This window comes from Phoenix dactylifera, chromosome 12 (assembly GCF_051530095.1).
Source record: "Phoenix dactylifera cultivar Ajwa chromosome 12, Ajwa_hap1_PhDact_Kaust_v1.1, whole genome shotgun sequence".
In the NCBI taxonomy this organism is placed as follows: domain Eukaryota; kingdom Viridiplantae; phylum Streptophyta; class Magnoliopsida; order Arecales; family Arecaceae; genus Phoenix; species Phoenix dactylifera.
Window position 1 is genome coordinate 18,103,093 of NC_143201.1, and position 17,086 is coordinate 18,120,178.

The 17,086-nt window shown below is 36.2% G+C and overlaps 1 protein-coding gene across 6 annotated transcripts; it reads right to left on the reverse strand.

Moving 5' to 3' along the window:
• Positions 1-988: 988 nt before the first annotated feature.
• Positions 989-9,686, reverse strand: LOC103709419 (uncharacterized). 6 transcript variants are annotated; one of them, XR_015972074.2, is made up of 4 exons: positions 9,529-9,685; positions 8,637-9,439; positions 1,575-2,705; positions 989-1,128 (listed from the first exon to the last, which is right to left on the reverse strand). XR_015972074.2 is itself a non-coding variant. In XM_039129981.3 (3 exons), the coding sequence occupies exons 1-3, from the start codon at positions 9,613-9,615 to the stop codon at positions 1,096-1,098; spliced, it is 945 nt and encodes a 314-aa protein (XP_038985909.2). In that variant the 5' UTR covers positions 9,616-9,686; the 3' UTR covers positions 989-1,095. The 6 variants fall into 6 exon arrangements, 5 of the variants coding, with proteins under 5 accessions (XP_038985909.2, XP_038985910.2, XP_088564869.1 ...); XM_039129981.3 differs by lacking the exon at positions 1,575-2,705 and having other exon boundaries at positions 989-1,150; positions 9,529-9,686; XM_039129982.3 differs by lacking the exon at positions 1,575-2,705 and having other exon boundaries at positions 9,529-9,684.
• Between the last annotated feature and the right edge of the window lie 7,400 nt (positions 9,687-17,086).

The window sequence follows — 17,086 nt, forward strand, 5'->3', positions numbered from 1 at the left end:
CCTTGACGCAACAGATTGAGGGTGCCTGATTCTGGTGTCTACGCATACACCCACAAGTTGTCTTCTTCATCTAGAAAGTGGCTTGAGGTTGTTTATCGACTGGCGGTGTGTTGGTGAGTAGGGGGATGAGGGTCTCCCCTGCATGCGGGGCCTGCCCTGCTACGAAGGAGACCATTTGTCATGCTCTCTTTTGTTGTCCACGGGCGACCCAGATCTGGCGGAGCAGAGGGATCGTGTTTGACGGCGAGCGAGGTAGGTCTCCAATAGAGGTGTTTCTCTTGCGGCTGCAGGCATCTAGGAGGAGGCCTGACTTAGTGGAGTGGGGTACCCGGTGTGCCTTTCTGGTCTACCATACTTGGTTGGACAAGAATGCCCGAGTCTTCGAGGATAGGTGGTTACATTTGAGAGTGGTAGCGACCCAAGCCATACTCCAGGCGTTGGAATTTACCAATAGTGCTACATCTAGTTCTCTTGTGACGACTAGGAACATCTGGATCTCCCATCAAATTGATTCAGCGACCAAATTAGTCTATATCTCTTAGGAGCCCCCACCCTCCATATTTTCTCAAGGTGAACTTCAATAGCTGCGTTACTAGGCATGGCAAGGGAGGTGGTGTGGGTTTCATCATCATGGACCACCGGTCCAGATTTGTGGCTGCCGGTGGTCGACAGATCTTCAATACCTCTATCATTGGAGCTGAGGACAGCATGAAAGAAAATTTCCATCGCGAGGAGCACTTTGGGGGGCGGAGTACATATACTTGGAGGGTGACTCAACTACGGCAGTAGGAGGAATTTGTGGGTGACCCTCCGAGCTAGGTGGACACTCCCAACTCTATGATGCACGGTAATGCACGGGCATCCTCCATAAAATTCTATGGCAACATGAAATTTGGTTGGTGTAACCTGGAGATGTTGACTCACTTGTGAGGTTTAGTCCCGCACTGAATAGTAAGTGAGAGGGAGAAAGGATTGATTTAGACGATCAGACTCAAAATTCAATGATTTAAGCTTTTAGAGCAAGTTAAATTCCAACATATAAATCAAGTCCTCGTCTGATATTAAAACCTCCTCCTGTTTCCTCAGCAAAGGATATTAAAACTGATGGCCGGCAATACAGGGCAACTCCTGGAAACAATAAAAGCGTGTCCTGTTATTAACATGCAAACAGAGAACAGACATCATAAACTAAGATCCCAATGAAGGTAAAACCTTCAAAAATTCAGATAATGAAGAATTTAAAAATAACAAAATTATAAATAATCAAGCTTTTGAATATATATATATATATATATAATATTTTATTTAAAAACGAATAAGGGAAAAGAAAAAAATAATAAATGATAGTCGAAAACACTGATAGCAATGACATAGGATATCATTAATTTGCAACAAAGAAGTTTCTTAAACTGGTCATGAATAACATATGAATAAATTATAAATATTATGTATAAGTGGAGAATAATTGAATAGTTTTTGGTCAACTTATCCTTTAAGAATCCTTCGATCAAGAGAACCTAAAAATTTAGTATTAGAATTATAGTTAGACAAATAGTGTAGAGTCAAGATACAACCAGGACTATCAAACTCGTTGGAAGTCGATCCGTCGGAAGCCATGCAGCTAACTTGCACCAACACGGTCGCATTTATGTTATAGATGCAGGTAACACCCGAATTAGTCTTGTCATCCTCTATATTGCATTTTTTTTAATTATTCCCTTTTTTTTCTTCCCTTCAACCCGGCCAAAAAATGGTGTTTGATTTGATGAGTCTTCGCAACGCTTCAGTCTCAGCTAGTATCTTACTAACTAAGAAGATACCACTGGAAGTAGAGACCTACAGAGTTTTTTTTTTAACAAATCAAATTTACAGTCTAAATCATTCAAAACAATATCTGAAAACTTATATAGAGTTACACAAAAAGAAAGCAGTGCTATTTCCAATACAGATTAAGAGCTTGTAGAGAATAAAACAATGTTAGTATAGCAGCCTCTACTCAAAAAAAAGGATTTAAACCTCTTCCCACCAATTTTTCCTTAAAATCATCACCTAATTGATAAAATGAGATAAATTTATTTATATATTTTATATTTTCTTACACTCCTCACATGTTATCCAGACTTTTCTTTTAATAGATGAGCCCAACATATAAAATTTTTAATAATGGAATTAAAGAATGCGAAGACAAGGTTCGAAGTTAGAACCTCTGCTCTAATACCATATTGAAATCACGATTTATCCCAAAAGCTTAAGCTGATATGATAGGATAGATTTATTTACATATTTTATATTTTCTTATACATCATTGCAAGAAACTCTACCGGCTGCCCTACTGCAACCCAACATTGCCATTTTCACACATATCAGAACCAAATCCATATTTAACAAGCCTTGACTGAGTTGCACACCTCAGCATAATAGCATTACATCATATAAAACACCGAGTGCCAACAAAACAAGCCAATCAGCAATAATGCAATTGAAAGAATTAAAATAATGAGAAAAATAGTGCATTTAAAAGAATCTCCAATGCAAAAAAACATCATATGAATCTCCGAGATGCTAAGAAAAATGCATTCTCATGTTTTCCTCCTCAGGTTTTTCATGTCTCTTGGCTTCAGAGACTCCGAAGTTCCAATTAAAATCCAATCTTTTATATTAAGCATATTGTATGACGCACTCTCTTTTCTGTGATGTTTCCAATACTGTTCATGATAGGACATTCAGAAGTATATATTTTTCAAATAAGCAATACGTGCAATTTGGGAGGATCAATGAGAATAAAAACATTCAGATGTTATATTAAATTGCTTTACAACAACTTAATTCACTTGAAATTTTTGTTAAAAGATCCATCAGTCTCATAATAACAGTAAGGCAGTGCAGCTGATCAAAGAATATAAAGCATCTCTAAGTTAACACTAATTTATTAGTAGGTAAACAGACGAAGTACTCAGATAAAAAAAAAAAATCTACAGAATATCTATAACAATTCAAGAATCAAATCATATTCTATACAGAAGACTCTAGGATGCACTTAAAGCAGAATAATGATATGAAAAGGACAGCTTCTATCTCCAGAATGAATTCACCAGACCCAGACAAATTTTTCACAGATCAGACATGAATAACTATCACAAGAACTCCATGCGTTAAAAAAAAAAACATTTTTGGAAAGACATAAATGGATTAATACAAGACACATAAGGCTTAAATGCTAATGCAGGGAGTGATTGTCATAAGATGGTGTATGTGGTTAATAGGTTTTGGAGGCAGATATGGCATCAGTGACTCTACACTTGTTCTCAAAGGAATACTACAAGACTACATGCAATGAACAAGTAGCATCAGCAAAGTTGAACGTTAAGATATACACTACAAAGATGCACAGAGTTAAGTTCAAATTTCAAACTCTTAACTCCAGATTGATTAGACATTTGCTGAAGAAGCATACATTAATCATCAATTATAGGTGCAACATTTAAAAAAAAAAAAAAGAAGAAATGGACTCTGGGTGGCAAACAACATAAGAATACTTAAAATTGCCGAGCATATTTTAGGGTAGGGGAATAGGAATGTCATTAGCAGATAATGAACTCAACAGGTAAGACTAAGGAACAGAATACACAAGCATTTCTGGAAAGAAATGAATTAATGCCAAAGTCCAACTTAAATTGTCAGGCAGAGAGAAGTAATATACTATATGATAGTGTATATTATAGGCAAGCTTCGGACGTCAGAGAAAAATGCAATGGAGAGATGCAATTAATTCATAGAGGCAATGAGAAGGCGCAAGTAGAGAAATTTCAGTTTTTAGAGGAATAAGCATTTATAGAAACTTCAAGGGTGGATCAAACATGTGGCAATTGTATTGATTTATCCCAGAATAAAAAAGATATCAGCTGAGCATCTAGATAGTTGCAAGAGCGGAACACTTACTGCAGTTACCCGGTTTTTCTCAAGGAATGTTAAAAAAAACAAAAGATATTGACTAAGCAATTAGATTCTTTCAAAAGTATCAGATGTGCTGCAAATACATCATTTTTCGACAGGGGAAAAAATATTTTCACATGTAAAAATTATAAGATGATGCAAAGAGGAAATAATATAAATGGATATTCTGGGAGCAGAAAATAATGGAAACATATATGGCACATTACAAATAAGTTAACAATATGTAAAAGAACAAACTTAACAATTTCCAAAGATAAAATATTGAAGAAGAAATCTATGACTTAAAATATGCACCAAATATAAAGTATAAAAGAATCATAAAAAGATTAATTCTAGAAGGTTTGAAGTTTGACGAAAGTGAAATATTTCTATTAGAACAACATTAATTTGAGATTTCCTTGGTAGATTTCAGTCAAAACTATAAATTGGGCAAGTCTACATCTAGTTTCAGCTAAGTAACTTTCTTTAGAATCAACAAATGTTATGCAAAAATACAAGTTGTTTGTTAGTTCGTTCATCTAGAAAGCACTTTAAAGTTGTTCTAATCAATTTTACAAGTTTGAATGGATCTGCAAGCCTATTGACATTAAGTTGCAAGATACTTAAGGAAGCATGATTTTTGACATGATGTGATTCTCACTAAATAATATATATAATTGTCATACAGTGAATAAAATATTTTTCCAATTTGTGTTGTTTTCTCTAATTCTTCTTTAATATCAGTTTTTTCATTTTTTAAACTATTAATAACTCTTGACAGTTTTCAAAACATATAAGACCAGCGGAGTTATTGTGTAACACACCTAATGGTTCCAAAGAAAACAATATACTCTACAATGGCTTATAACATCCTTGCATCACTTTTTTTTTACTTTATATTTTTTATTTCTTTATAACTTCCTGTTGTTTGTGGCTGAAGCTCCTGAGCTCAAACCAAAATTGCTGATATCATTGAAATTATAGAAATTTATATTGCCTGGACATGGTCAAAACCAAAATTGAGCTTTCAAATCATGCATATAGCACATGCACACACATAAAAGAGAAATTTGTTACTAAAAGTTGAATTCCAAAAGGCAGTGCAAGGGAGATTGCTGGTTTGGGTTTTTTTGCCTTTTTCCCCTCATTGTTTTATTTTCCTTCTTTTCTTCTTCCGTTTTCTGGGTGTCCTCCCATCCCCTGTTCCTGTACCCATTTTCATTACATTGATGAAATGAGTGGTGGCTCATATCACCATTTGCTCAGGAAGAGAAGAGAAAGGAGGGATGGAGGGAGGGGGTGAGGAGGAGGAGGGGGGGATGGAGGGAGGGAAAGAAAGAGCTGGGGTTCAAAAAAAAAAAAACAAAAGATTCCTTTCTCAAAGAGAGGCCCGGAGCGCGCAGGGGAAGGGGGGGTGGAGGGAGAGAAAGAGCGGGGGTTCAAAAAAAAAACAAAAGATTCCTTTTTCAAAGAGAGGCCACATCAAATTTGAAACTTGTAGGAAAGAGCAGGCAAAATCCCCTAATACAGGTTATGATGATTAGTACAATGTGCTAGTTCAAAAGAAAACAACCAAAGAATAATTGTGAAAGGAAGAAGTCGAGAAACTGATAGAGTTAGGTGGAATAAAATTGAAGCATGACTTTGATGAAAGATATATCTAAAAGAACAATTTCAAATCCCATTACTATGATTGTTTTTTTCCAATCTGTGCTGTTATAAGTGCAAATTCACTTTGACTAAAAAATCAGAAATCAATCTGAGTACCATAACCCAGTCTATGTCCAAAAAGTTCACAGGTTGAGTTGAAATAACTAAGCAATAGGTTAGAGGGAAAGACCTAAATTGATGTGGATGAAGTTGCGAACAGCTAATTTGAAAAGCTGCTTGCAAGAATGGGAACAGCATCTAGAGGAAATGGTAATAAAGGATAGATTGACCTGACCCAGCCAGTTAAAAAAAAATATTCATCAAGCTTATAATTAAGTTGTTAAAAAAATACTCTTGAAACCAAAGCTATAGAGCTATTCATTTTAGTCATCAAATATTAAGATACAAAAATAAGAGTGGCTGAGGCATTTAGTCACAAATATTTTTATACACAGGGCAGGACTGTGGCAGACATTCTATGTCATCATGAGCACCTGACACATCCTGAGTAATTTCAAGGGCTAGGGTAATTTAGTGGCAGCTTCGAACATAAACATAACAAAACTCCCATGCTAAAGCTTCTGAAGAATATAACCGTTTCAAACAAGCCCTTCTTGTTCTTGGGAAGATGGATGAATAAAATCTCAATAACAAGAGAATACAAATGCTTTATAATAAGATCTAAGACAAAGAAGCTTCACTGAGATTCAAAACTCAAATACTTAGGCACATTCTATCTCATCTTCTATGACATCAGAGACAGAGGTTTGACACCGAATGCTTGCTTACTAAAACAACCAGACTACAATGAGCAAAATTTCTTGCATTAGCTAGCCACTAAACATATAAACCCTACATGAGAATAAGAGTAATATGGTCACAAACATTTTCTTGACATTGGGAACCTATTATCAAGTAGAAGGAAAGAAAAGCATTCAAGTGAAAGTGATTCCATTAAAAATCAAACCATAGAAGGCATTCATCATTATAAGAATCATATTAAATTGTTCAGAGAAGACAGTACATTTAGATAAAGATTATTGCATCATACATTCCATTTTCTACAGTACTTCAATTTTGTCAATTAGCTTGACAAATCAAATACACAAAAAGATATACATGTACCTACCATCTCATATCCAGCCTCTAACGTTCCTGAAGTTTTGGTTCAAAACCAATAAACGGGAAAAGAAAACACTACATTAGAAGAGCATATGCTAGATCAGCTCAAAAGGAATGGAATCACACAAACAAATATGTAAAAGAAATGAAAGTCATAGGCAAACGGAGGCAAAAACTGAAGTATGCAGCTTATGATGATCTTTATGTCTCAAAAGAAGATAACCAAAAAAAATTATTAAATTAGAAAAGGTGAGAAAGGAAGAACGAGAAATATTGACTTTGAAACAACTCAAACTATGGCCGAAATAACATTAGGTCAAGCTGCAATAGCTTAAGGAAGCAAGATATGAGAGGGGAAGGCCTCAATTGACATGGATGAAGTTTTGAACAAGGAATTGGAGAGCCTATTCACGAGCATGGATATGAGTTTGACAGGACTAGTTCCCAAGATTCATAGAGCTGACTCAATTAGTTAAAATAAGGCATGTTTCTTATGGTCATAGAAAAGTAAGGTTATACTGAAAACCTTGAAAGTTGCAGAGCAGCAATCAAAAGCACAGAAATAACTGGGAAAGAGAGGTGGCAGACGGAAGAAACAGCAACTAGAAATAGCAAGTCTGACAACTTCAAAACAAAAAAAAGGTGAATAATGTTTGAAAAGGTAGTATATAAGATGAAGTAATCCTATCAAATCAGAAGGAAAAAGAAAAAAGAACTAAGAAGTTATGCCACCAACTAGTTTTAATCATTAAGCCCTTGTTTGGATGTCTAATAGAGAAGAAGTTGCAAATAAGAGGCCACCATGCAGAAGTTTCAAGGATTAAGAGAAGCCGCCAATGCATTCCATCTCTCATAGGATAACAACATCCAACAAAAATATTATCCTAATAATGAAGGTATGCAAACCAAAGCTCCTTCAATCTCTCAAATATCACGATAAACAGAGTTTCTTGCTTAAAGCTTTCTCATATAAGCAGATGCTATGAAAAGATCAACTACTTGGGTGTCCAACATGGCCTTGACTGTTAAGGGCGAGTAAAAGTGTAAAACATTAACAAGAACTCATCAATATGATTATACATAATTTTACAAATTGAATTCTTTGTAAAGGGTGGGCGCACAAGAACATGTTTTCTGCAATTAATATGGTCTTCATATTTCAAGGGTTCTAGTAAATCAATGGCAGCTTACAACATAATCATGACAAGATTTCATATATCAAAGTATCCAAAAGCATACTTTCCCAAACAGTCTATTCTCCAAAATTCGGAAAGATCAATTGTTACAACATCTATCCAGATGCTTCACAATAAGATCAAAGAAAAAGGGTCATATTTCAACACTCTTCATTGCATCTTTTATGACATCAGTGGAAAAGAGGTTTTCATGTAGCATATAAAGAAATCTATTAAAACCGCTATAGTAAAATAAGCAAAAGATATTGCAATTAACATTAGCCGGACACTGTATTAGCATATCAAGCTCTTGGAAGAGCAGACATGGAGTAAATCGATTGCAGCTTGAAATTCATGACATATTCCAGGAATTAGTTGAATTTATTAGACACCTATTATCGAGTAGAAGAAGGCATGCATGCAAGTGAAAGTAGACCCAATTAAATCCTAACCATAAAAATGCATTCTTAATAGCAAGAACTAAGAATTACATTGAATTGCTCACAAAACAACAGTGTATTGAAATAAGGGTGATTACAGTGCTAATTCTATTTTCTGCACTACTTCCAACTTGTTAATTAGCATGAGAGATCGGATGCACATCTAGCTACCATCTCATCCTCAACCTCTAGAGTTCCTAACTTTTCCACCCTGAACCCAATAAAGAAAACACTACATCGAAACAACATCCAAAACATGTCAGCTCAACAACAACATGTAAGCACAAATCTGCTCGTAATTAAATAAAGCACTCACGCTTCTGGGGCACTCTCCTGTGTCTCCCCCGTTGCCGCTTGCCCTCTCTCCGGCTCAGCTGCAGCAGCCACATTACTCTTCTTCGGAGGCCGGCCACGTCTTTTGACGACAGGCACCGCTGCCTCGTTCCCCCCAGCTGCCTTCTCTTGAGACCGCTCGGCCGGCTTCGGCAAGGGTGGCGCTGCCGCCTTCTTTGGCCGACCCCGACCCCTCTTCTGCTTCTCACCAGATGGAGCGGCAGCGGAGGCATTGTCATTCGGCACAGCGGCCGCCGCCGCCGTGTTTTTGCGCGGCCGACCGGGCTTCCTTTTCCCATCTGGAGCAGCTCGTGCAGCAGCTGCGGGCGCTTTGTCAGGCTTCGAGCGTTTGGGCAAGACCGATGGCATGGCCGACTTGGGCGGCCGGCCGCGCTTCTTCTTCTCCCCCGCCATCGGCGAAGCCACTTTGGCCGCCTTCGGGGGCCGGCCCGGCTTCCTCTTCACGGGCGTCGGCGCGGCTTTGGGCTTGGGCTTGGGCTTCAGCTTAGGCGGAGGGACGGGGAGCATTTTTGGGGGACGGCCACGGGGTCTCGGGGCGGGGGCGGGGCTGGCGTTCGGATTCACAGGCTTGGCAGTGGCGGAGAGCTTATAGGAGTTCTTTACCATGCGGAGGACTCCCTTGATCTTGAGTCGACGGAGGTGGTGGCCGAGGAGGGCGGAGTGGGTCGGCGGCAGGTCGGAGTAGGTGTCTCCGATGAACTTCGATATCGCTCGCCGGCTCGACCCTCCCCTCTCTTTCAGCGTCCCGATCGCGTTCAGAATCATCTGAAAATGGGAAAAAAAAAACAACCAAACCAACATCAGAAAAAACTCTCAACCGCAAAAGCGAAGACAATAGGACGAATTTTTCCTACCTCCTTGTATGGGGGGTGCTGCCGGTAGCGTCCGCCGCCGGCGGCGTTACCAGGGGAAGCAGAGGCCGCGGCCGCGGCGAAGACCATCTTGGAAGAGAGAGAGAGAGAGAGAGAGGGGGGGGGGGTGAACCTGGGAACTGAGAAAGAGAAGAAAGGGAGAGTAGAGTGGTGGGGGTTCGTTTTCTTTTGTTTTTTTATACTGGGGATGGGAACAAAAAGGAAAAAAGGGTGGTGGCAAATATCGGACGGTGGAGAGATGGGGAACGGATAGAGGTGTGGGGAGTTCACACGGATCGATGAGCTGGACCGGCTTTTAATTAAAAATTCTGGAGGGATTCAGACTGGAGAAAAAATAAAAGAAATATAGATGCACTTATTTGTCTCGACACCCACCACAGGCTCCTCGAGCAGGTGGGTTGCAGTTAAATATGGTCCCACCAACCTGTGAGAAGGGCAATTGTTTGTGTTGTGTGGACCAGGTCTTCTTTTGAAAAATAAAATAGGATGTTGGGTACATCATACATAATAGAGGGGGAAAACATAAATAATCAAAAACTAAAAAAAAAGGTTACTTTGAATTTTTTATTTAAATATTTTTTATTAAAATAAAAGGTTACTTCGAGTGGGGAGGGTTCCTTTGACAAGCTTGCCTCATACAATTATGGGCTTGGTTACTAGGGAGACAGGCTTTTTAGGCCTTCTATTACATTTGGATAAAATGTTTCCTTAATGATAATGGGGTGGATTGCAAGATGTAAATATAGAACATCCAAATATTTGCTATTTTTAAAAAAAAATAGAGCAAGGTTAATTCATCTAACAAGGTCAAAGCTATGGGTAACTGTCTCTAACTTTTTCCTTTAAGTGAAATATCAATTGAGACTTGTAATAAATGATATGTTTGTCGCTTACAATTGTGACATTGGTTGCTAGGGTTAACATACCTTTCAAATTTTCAACTATTTCTAAATATTTTGGTTCCCACAAAATAACAAGATACTTTTTATAAACCACAACGTTGTCTATTGTGAGTTACAAGTATGGATTAGTTACATGGATGACATGCCTTAAAGGCTTTATGTCAAAGTTTTCTTTAAAAACAAATTCACTTATAATCATGAAATGAACCCTAATATGTAAATATCAAAACATTTAAATGTTGGCTACTTTTAAAATTAGAATAATTTAATTCATGTACAATGGCAGAGCGAAGGGCAACCATCTTTGATTTTTTCTCTTTTTTTATGAAATTTTAATTGCAACTTGCAATAAGTGATAAGTTGGCCCCTTAAAATAACAAGGTAGGATACTGGGATTAACATGTTCTGCAATTTTTTACCATTTTTTTTGAATTTTTGATCTCTATCAAATAATACATAAGACTTAAACAAATGACAAGCTTGCCTCTTGTAATTATATGAATAATTACTAGGGTAACAAACTTTCTAGGGTTTTTATCAAAATTTAGATGAAATTTTTCCCTCTATAACTATGTAATGAATTGCAGCATTTAAATGTGAGAACATTTATATGCTTCCCACTTTTAAAACCATGCTAAGTTAATTCATTTAAAAATGGCAAATCCAACGGCTAATCATCTCTCAATTTTCCATCCATGAAATATTAATTTTAACTTGCACTGAACGATAAGCTTGCCCTCTTACAGTTATAGTATTAGTTGTTAAAGTTGACATACTTTATAAGTTTTCTACCATTTTTAGATTTTTGGTTTCCACAATATCTTTTTTTATAATTATAGAACTGATTGTGACATGCAAATGTGAAAATATTTAATCGTTAGATACTTCTAAGGCTAGGACCAACTTAATGTATTTGACAATATCAAAACTAAGGGTAACAATATCTAAATTTTCAGCTTATTTAATGAATTGATTACAATATTGAAATAATTCATGGGTTAGATTGCAATATCATGCAATCCAATCACAGATTTTTATATGGATTGCAGTATTAAATTATTAATAGGTCGGATACATATTCTCGGTTAAATGAATCTTTTATAGAAATACTATGATAATGTTACCAGTAAAAAAAGGAAAGCCAATCAATTGTGCTAGATTTGTTTGCTTGTAACTAAAATAAATAATTGTAATTAATTGATTTGCTTTTCTAAACTAGGATGGATAAAACCAACCAAATATTAGCAAAGAGGGAAAAAATGGGGCGGGAGATAAGGAGGAGAAGAAGGAGCATCGGGTGGAGAAGTTGAGAGAGTGGTAAGAAAGGGGAAAAGATAGAGGCAAAAAAGGCGGCCAATAGTGGTGAAAGAGAAGAGCGGAATAGGAGGAGTGAGTAAGAGGAGGGGTACAGGAAGAGGCAAGGAGAGCATCGATAGAAGGAGGTGGAGGTGGGAGGGGGAGGAGGAGAGGGAGGAGTGACAAGTAGAGAGATTAAAAGTAGAAGACAAGAAGAGGAGGAGATGAAGGTAGAGGAGATGGCCACTGACGATAGCAGATGGAAAGAAAAAAAGGGGACAGGGATGGAGAGTATAAGAAGAATCATCAATTTGAGAGGTTGAAGAAGGGATAGAAAAGGGGAGAAGATAGAGGTGAAGGAGAAGGTTGCCACCAGCAATAGTAGAGAAGAGGAGGAAGGAGGAGCAGGAGCAAGAGAAGAGATGAGGAGAGTAGTAAACAAGAAAGGGAATGCACTAGGCGATCGAGATGAGGTAGGGGATAGTTTGAGGAGAATTGAGCCTTGAAACTTGTACCATGAGAGAGTCGTAGCCTTTTGGGCTTGAGCTGCACCCAAGCTTGTGTTTTAGGCTTCTCGAGCTGCATGTTTCCGAACATATGTCTTCTATTAGATATGACAATTAATAAGTTAGCCTAGGTTTGGGCGAAGTCAAGCTCTTTTATTCATGGGCCTAAATGCTTGACTTAAAACCAACCGATCAACCTGTAACCAATCCCCTAACTTGCAAATGAGGAATTCATCTTTTAAGAAATACAATAGTTGGTCGTCTATTCCGTGATGGAGAGGTGGAGAGAACATAGTAATGGTGGGTGACTTGGTGGAGAGGTAGATAGAAAGGAGATAATGTCAGAAAAATTGTATCATAGAGGCAAAGAGATCATTTTCGGAAAGGTGAAAAAAGTTGCTAGTATCACAGTAAAGTTGCCATGATGCCGCACCACAATGAAGGTATAACCGAACTATTGATAAATACTTAAAAGAGTAGCTTGAGCATCATTTTTTTTCAATTGGTTGATTATCATTCAAAAGAGAGGACTAAACGGAGTATTTGCAGTGTTCGGGATCCCTTAGATTGTCTTGGACTTGTGAGATATTTAAGGATATCTTTAAAACTTGACTTAAAGAATTACTGATAAAGATTACTAGATTTTTCCAACTAATAATATGCTTAAGATATAATTACAGCATTCCCAGAGTATTTTATTCATAACCACTGTAAATATGTGTATATATTATAATTTTTGCATGAATGCTATCAGATGAATGTTATGTTTGATTTCATCCCTGTAGCATGGCCTAAATAATCATTGTCTATAAGCTACTATTCTATGTTTCATTTTAATAAATACAATGTCATAAGGTTAACCTAGTTAGTTAAATTGTCAGTTCCAAATGCTTTGAGAAATTAGAGCCTATTTGACTAAGATATTGATCGATGAGGAAGTATGTATAGAGAGGGCTCTGGTTCTTCACTCATATCAAGAAGGACCTATGGAGTTTACCATCTGCATGAGAGAAACGCAATATGCTCAAAGATCTATAGCAAACCGTTCTTCAATTTGGCATGAGAAAGCATTACGACTATCATTGTGTAGAGTATACACTCTAACAATAATGATTTTATGTTTTTACTTGATCATGAGAAAAATGATCCTGTACATCATTACACATATGCCAATATCATGGGCTTTAAAAAAACTGAAAATTTAACAAAACATCTAAAAAGACTCAAAAATATGTTCAAAATTATTCTGATGATATAAATATTATAGTCTGGTTGTATTTGATAGCTAAAGTACAAGTATTAGGATGAGCAAACTTGATGCTACTACATAACTTATATTTTTTGGCCATAATTTTTCCATTCAACCTCTTTTTTTTTTTGTTCGACCTCCAAATAAAATGATTCAAGCTGCATTGAAAAAATTAAGGGCATATTTAGCATCAATTTCAATTTTTTAGTTTTCAAATTTCATTTTCATAAACATTGAGGCATATATTCAATTAGTAATCAATTTTTATTTTCAAATTTTTGAAAATTCTTTCTCAATTTTTGAAATCCAAATACCCATGGTTACCACCACCACCTTTGTCATCACTATTGTTGACCCTTGCTACCACCTCTCATTGTCCACCAATTACCGCCATTTGTTGCTGGCTATCGTCCACCACCGCCACCAATTATTGCCACCATCATTGTTGGCTTCCGATACCACTAACATGTTTTTTTTATTTTAGTTTTTAAAAACAAAATGGAAACATGTTTTTAGTTTTCATAAAAACTAAAAACTTGAAATAATTTCAAATGTAACAAAAATTTGATGTTGAGCAATTTCATTCAAAACTATGGTTCGAAGTTTAAAGTCGGTGGTACCTATGAAAATATATTTTTATTACTAGAATTGCAAAAGTTCGCAATCACAAGACACCTGCAAGTTAAGTGCCACCACCTATTCCATCACTAATGGTTTTATAGTGATATGAAAATGATATGATTATTGGGCTTTTGCCCTTTCAATTTTAACTTTCAATGTACAAACAAAATTAGGGTACAAGAACTCTATTTATACTAATAAGATCTAACCCTCCAAACCTGCATAAGATTCTTTTTCAAGCTAGAAATTATATTTTTGCAACATAATAAATTATAGAATTATAAATTTTTAAAAAAATTAGATCATGATTTCTATATCAACTTTGACTTTATCATCATCCATTTTTTATGGATTAGCCACAGTCAATATTTACTAAAAATGACAAATCAAGTTTGACCTATCATTTTTTCGAAACCCTAAATTATCACAAATCAAGGTTGTTCAAAACCCAATAGGCTTAAGTTAGATCTCAAAAGATTATCTAATTTCAAAAACAAAACAAAAAAAAAGAAATGAAAATGAACACCATATGAAAAGTTAAATCTTTCAGGGATTTTGCCTCATAAACTAGCTTTGGATGTAAAGGATCCTACTTAAAAATTCTACCTATACCTCGCCAAAGTAGCCCAAGGAACCCATAGCGAATCCAGTGCGCTCGGATCTAAAGTCCCAAAGCATGCTGCCAACTCATTATTGATCTTGAAACATATTTAGAGACATGGTTTGAGACAACCACGATAATCTTTTCATCTTTGGTAGTCTTCCATTAGATATGTTAGACTTTTGAGTCCGTTTGTCATAGATTTTATGAAAACATGAACCCTAGATATGAATATATCAAGGGATATGTTCGTTCCACATTATGCCCTCTTTTAATCTTCCCTGTTGGCAAGCTCTTGTAAGGCAATTTCTCCCTCTGTTGAGACCTTTAGATGCTTGAACATCACAAGAGCATCAAGTCCGCCAACTGGAGAAAGTAAATTCAGTTTACATTCTTCTCTTTCTTCTTTATTTCTTTTCTTCTGGTTCGAGTTGGATCGCCAATTTTGAAACGCTACTCTTAAAAGGCGCACAAAATCATATCTTTGTTTATAAATATAACACCATATATATAATATTATGGGGTTTTTTTGTATGAATATTTTTCTAAAAATTCAAATTTATGTGAATATCCTCTTAAATTTATATTTATTTTTGTACTCTCATAAAATACTGTTTTTGCACAAATGCTCCTAATATAACGATTCTTCTAACGCCGTTAATAAAAACTATACTTATTTTAATTAAAAATAAAACAAAATTTTGAAATTATTTTTTTGTCCTCCATCGCGATCACCTTATAAATGTTTCTTATTATACATCTACCCATTTAGGGTATTTTAGTTATTTTGATTTGAAACTGTTAATTTTTTTAATAGCGTTAAATGGTGTAGGTACATATGTAAAAATAAGCATAAAAAAAAGGTAGAATAGCAAAATAAGTGTTTTACGAGGGTATACATGCAAATATCAATTTTGAAAGAATATTTATGCAAAATTTGATATTTAGAAAGTCATTCATGTAAAAAAAAATCCTAATATTATATTATGATATAATTAAGATGATATTCATACTATTTGTTGAGGCCGAAAAGTAACTGTATTTTTCCTCGGAGGTATTGTCCGCTTTGAATGCGTTGTGCGCTACCCTTGGGGGGTCTGCATAGGTACTAGCTCCTTAAGCGCATCGTGCATTTCCCTCACGGTTTTGTCTAAAAGGGCCTTCTGAAGAGAAAGGAGTCATCCCCCCATTTAGGGCTCATTTGGTTCGCGGGAAGCATTTTCTCTCATAGGAATATGATTCCTGGAAAACAAATTCTTAGGAAGAGGATGCCTAGGAAAGTACTTTTGGCATGTTTGATTGACCATAGGAAAGTAACAAATTTTCAAAGTGTTTATGTTTGGTTGGACATTCACTTTCCTAGAAAAGTTATGTATAATTTCTATTATATCTTTAATAAAAATTAGACCTTTAATGCCTCTTTAATGTTTTTTAATGCTGAAGGGTCTTTTTGAGAAAAAATAAAAATAAAGTAATTCCCGCCTCATGGAAAAGTAACTTTCCCATGTTTCTCATGGAAAAGACTTGTCCATGAAATGCGGGAATCATATTCCCATGGGAATACAACTTTCCTGTTTCTCTCATTTGAAAACTCCAACCAAATAAGAGGCATCTCATTACTTTTTCGTTGACCATACTTTCCGCCTTCTTTTTCCGCGAACCAAACGAGCCCTTAAAGCACAGCCCTTTTTGTCACTCAAGCAGTATGGGACTAAATTCCGAGATCCGTCCCTATTATTCATCGATAATAAAAATAGTTGAGTTGAGTATTCAAATGGACTCTTGCACCTCCCGCCGGGTTACTTATGAGCTCGAGTCACCTCCAGTCAGGCAGATACATACCCCTAGCACTCATAGCAAATGGAAGTCTTCATCATTAAGGGGGGAAAAGAATCCAAAAATCTAGACATTATAATCACACACACTTCCAGTGGTAGTAGCATAAATTACTTCGAGGAAAAATTATAAAAAATCAAGCCTACTAACGTATAGACCCCTTCAATCAACAGAGCCGAGGAGGTTCAAATATCTCCTATTGGCTCAATTAATCAAATAAAGGAAAGCAATGGATTTTCCATTTCTTTTTCAACAATAGCAATCAGTAGTATTTGGCTTAGAAGAAAAGGATTTATTTATTTATTTATAAAAACTAGCTCTATGATTGTCCATAAATGCTAGTTACAAAGAAGCCTAATATGATATTAACATGATATTAAACATTTAATGTATCATCTTAAAGTGCTAATTGGAAAAGGAGCAGTAGTCCCCATGGTGATCTCGGAGGCAGCGAAGGAGCATGGAGATTTATGGTCATGTCGAGGAGTCCAGTCTGACTCAAATTTTGAATTTTGTCTAATAGACTTTG

Coding starts and splice junctions, on each gene's coding strand:
- LOC103709419 (XM_039129981.3), bottom strand. CDS start 9,615: ATGGTCTTCGCCGCGGCCGCGGCCTCTGCTTCCCCTGGTAACGCCGCC. Junction 9,440..9,528: donor AGCACCCCCCATACAAGGAG/GTAGGAAAAATT, acceptor TCCCATTTTCAG/ATGATTCTGAACGCGATCGG. Junction 1,151..8,636: donor CAGGAGAGTGCCCCAGAAGC/GTGAGTGCTTTA, acceptor TGTTAATAACAG/GACACGCTTTTATTGTTTCC.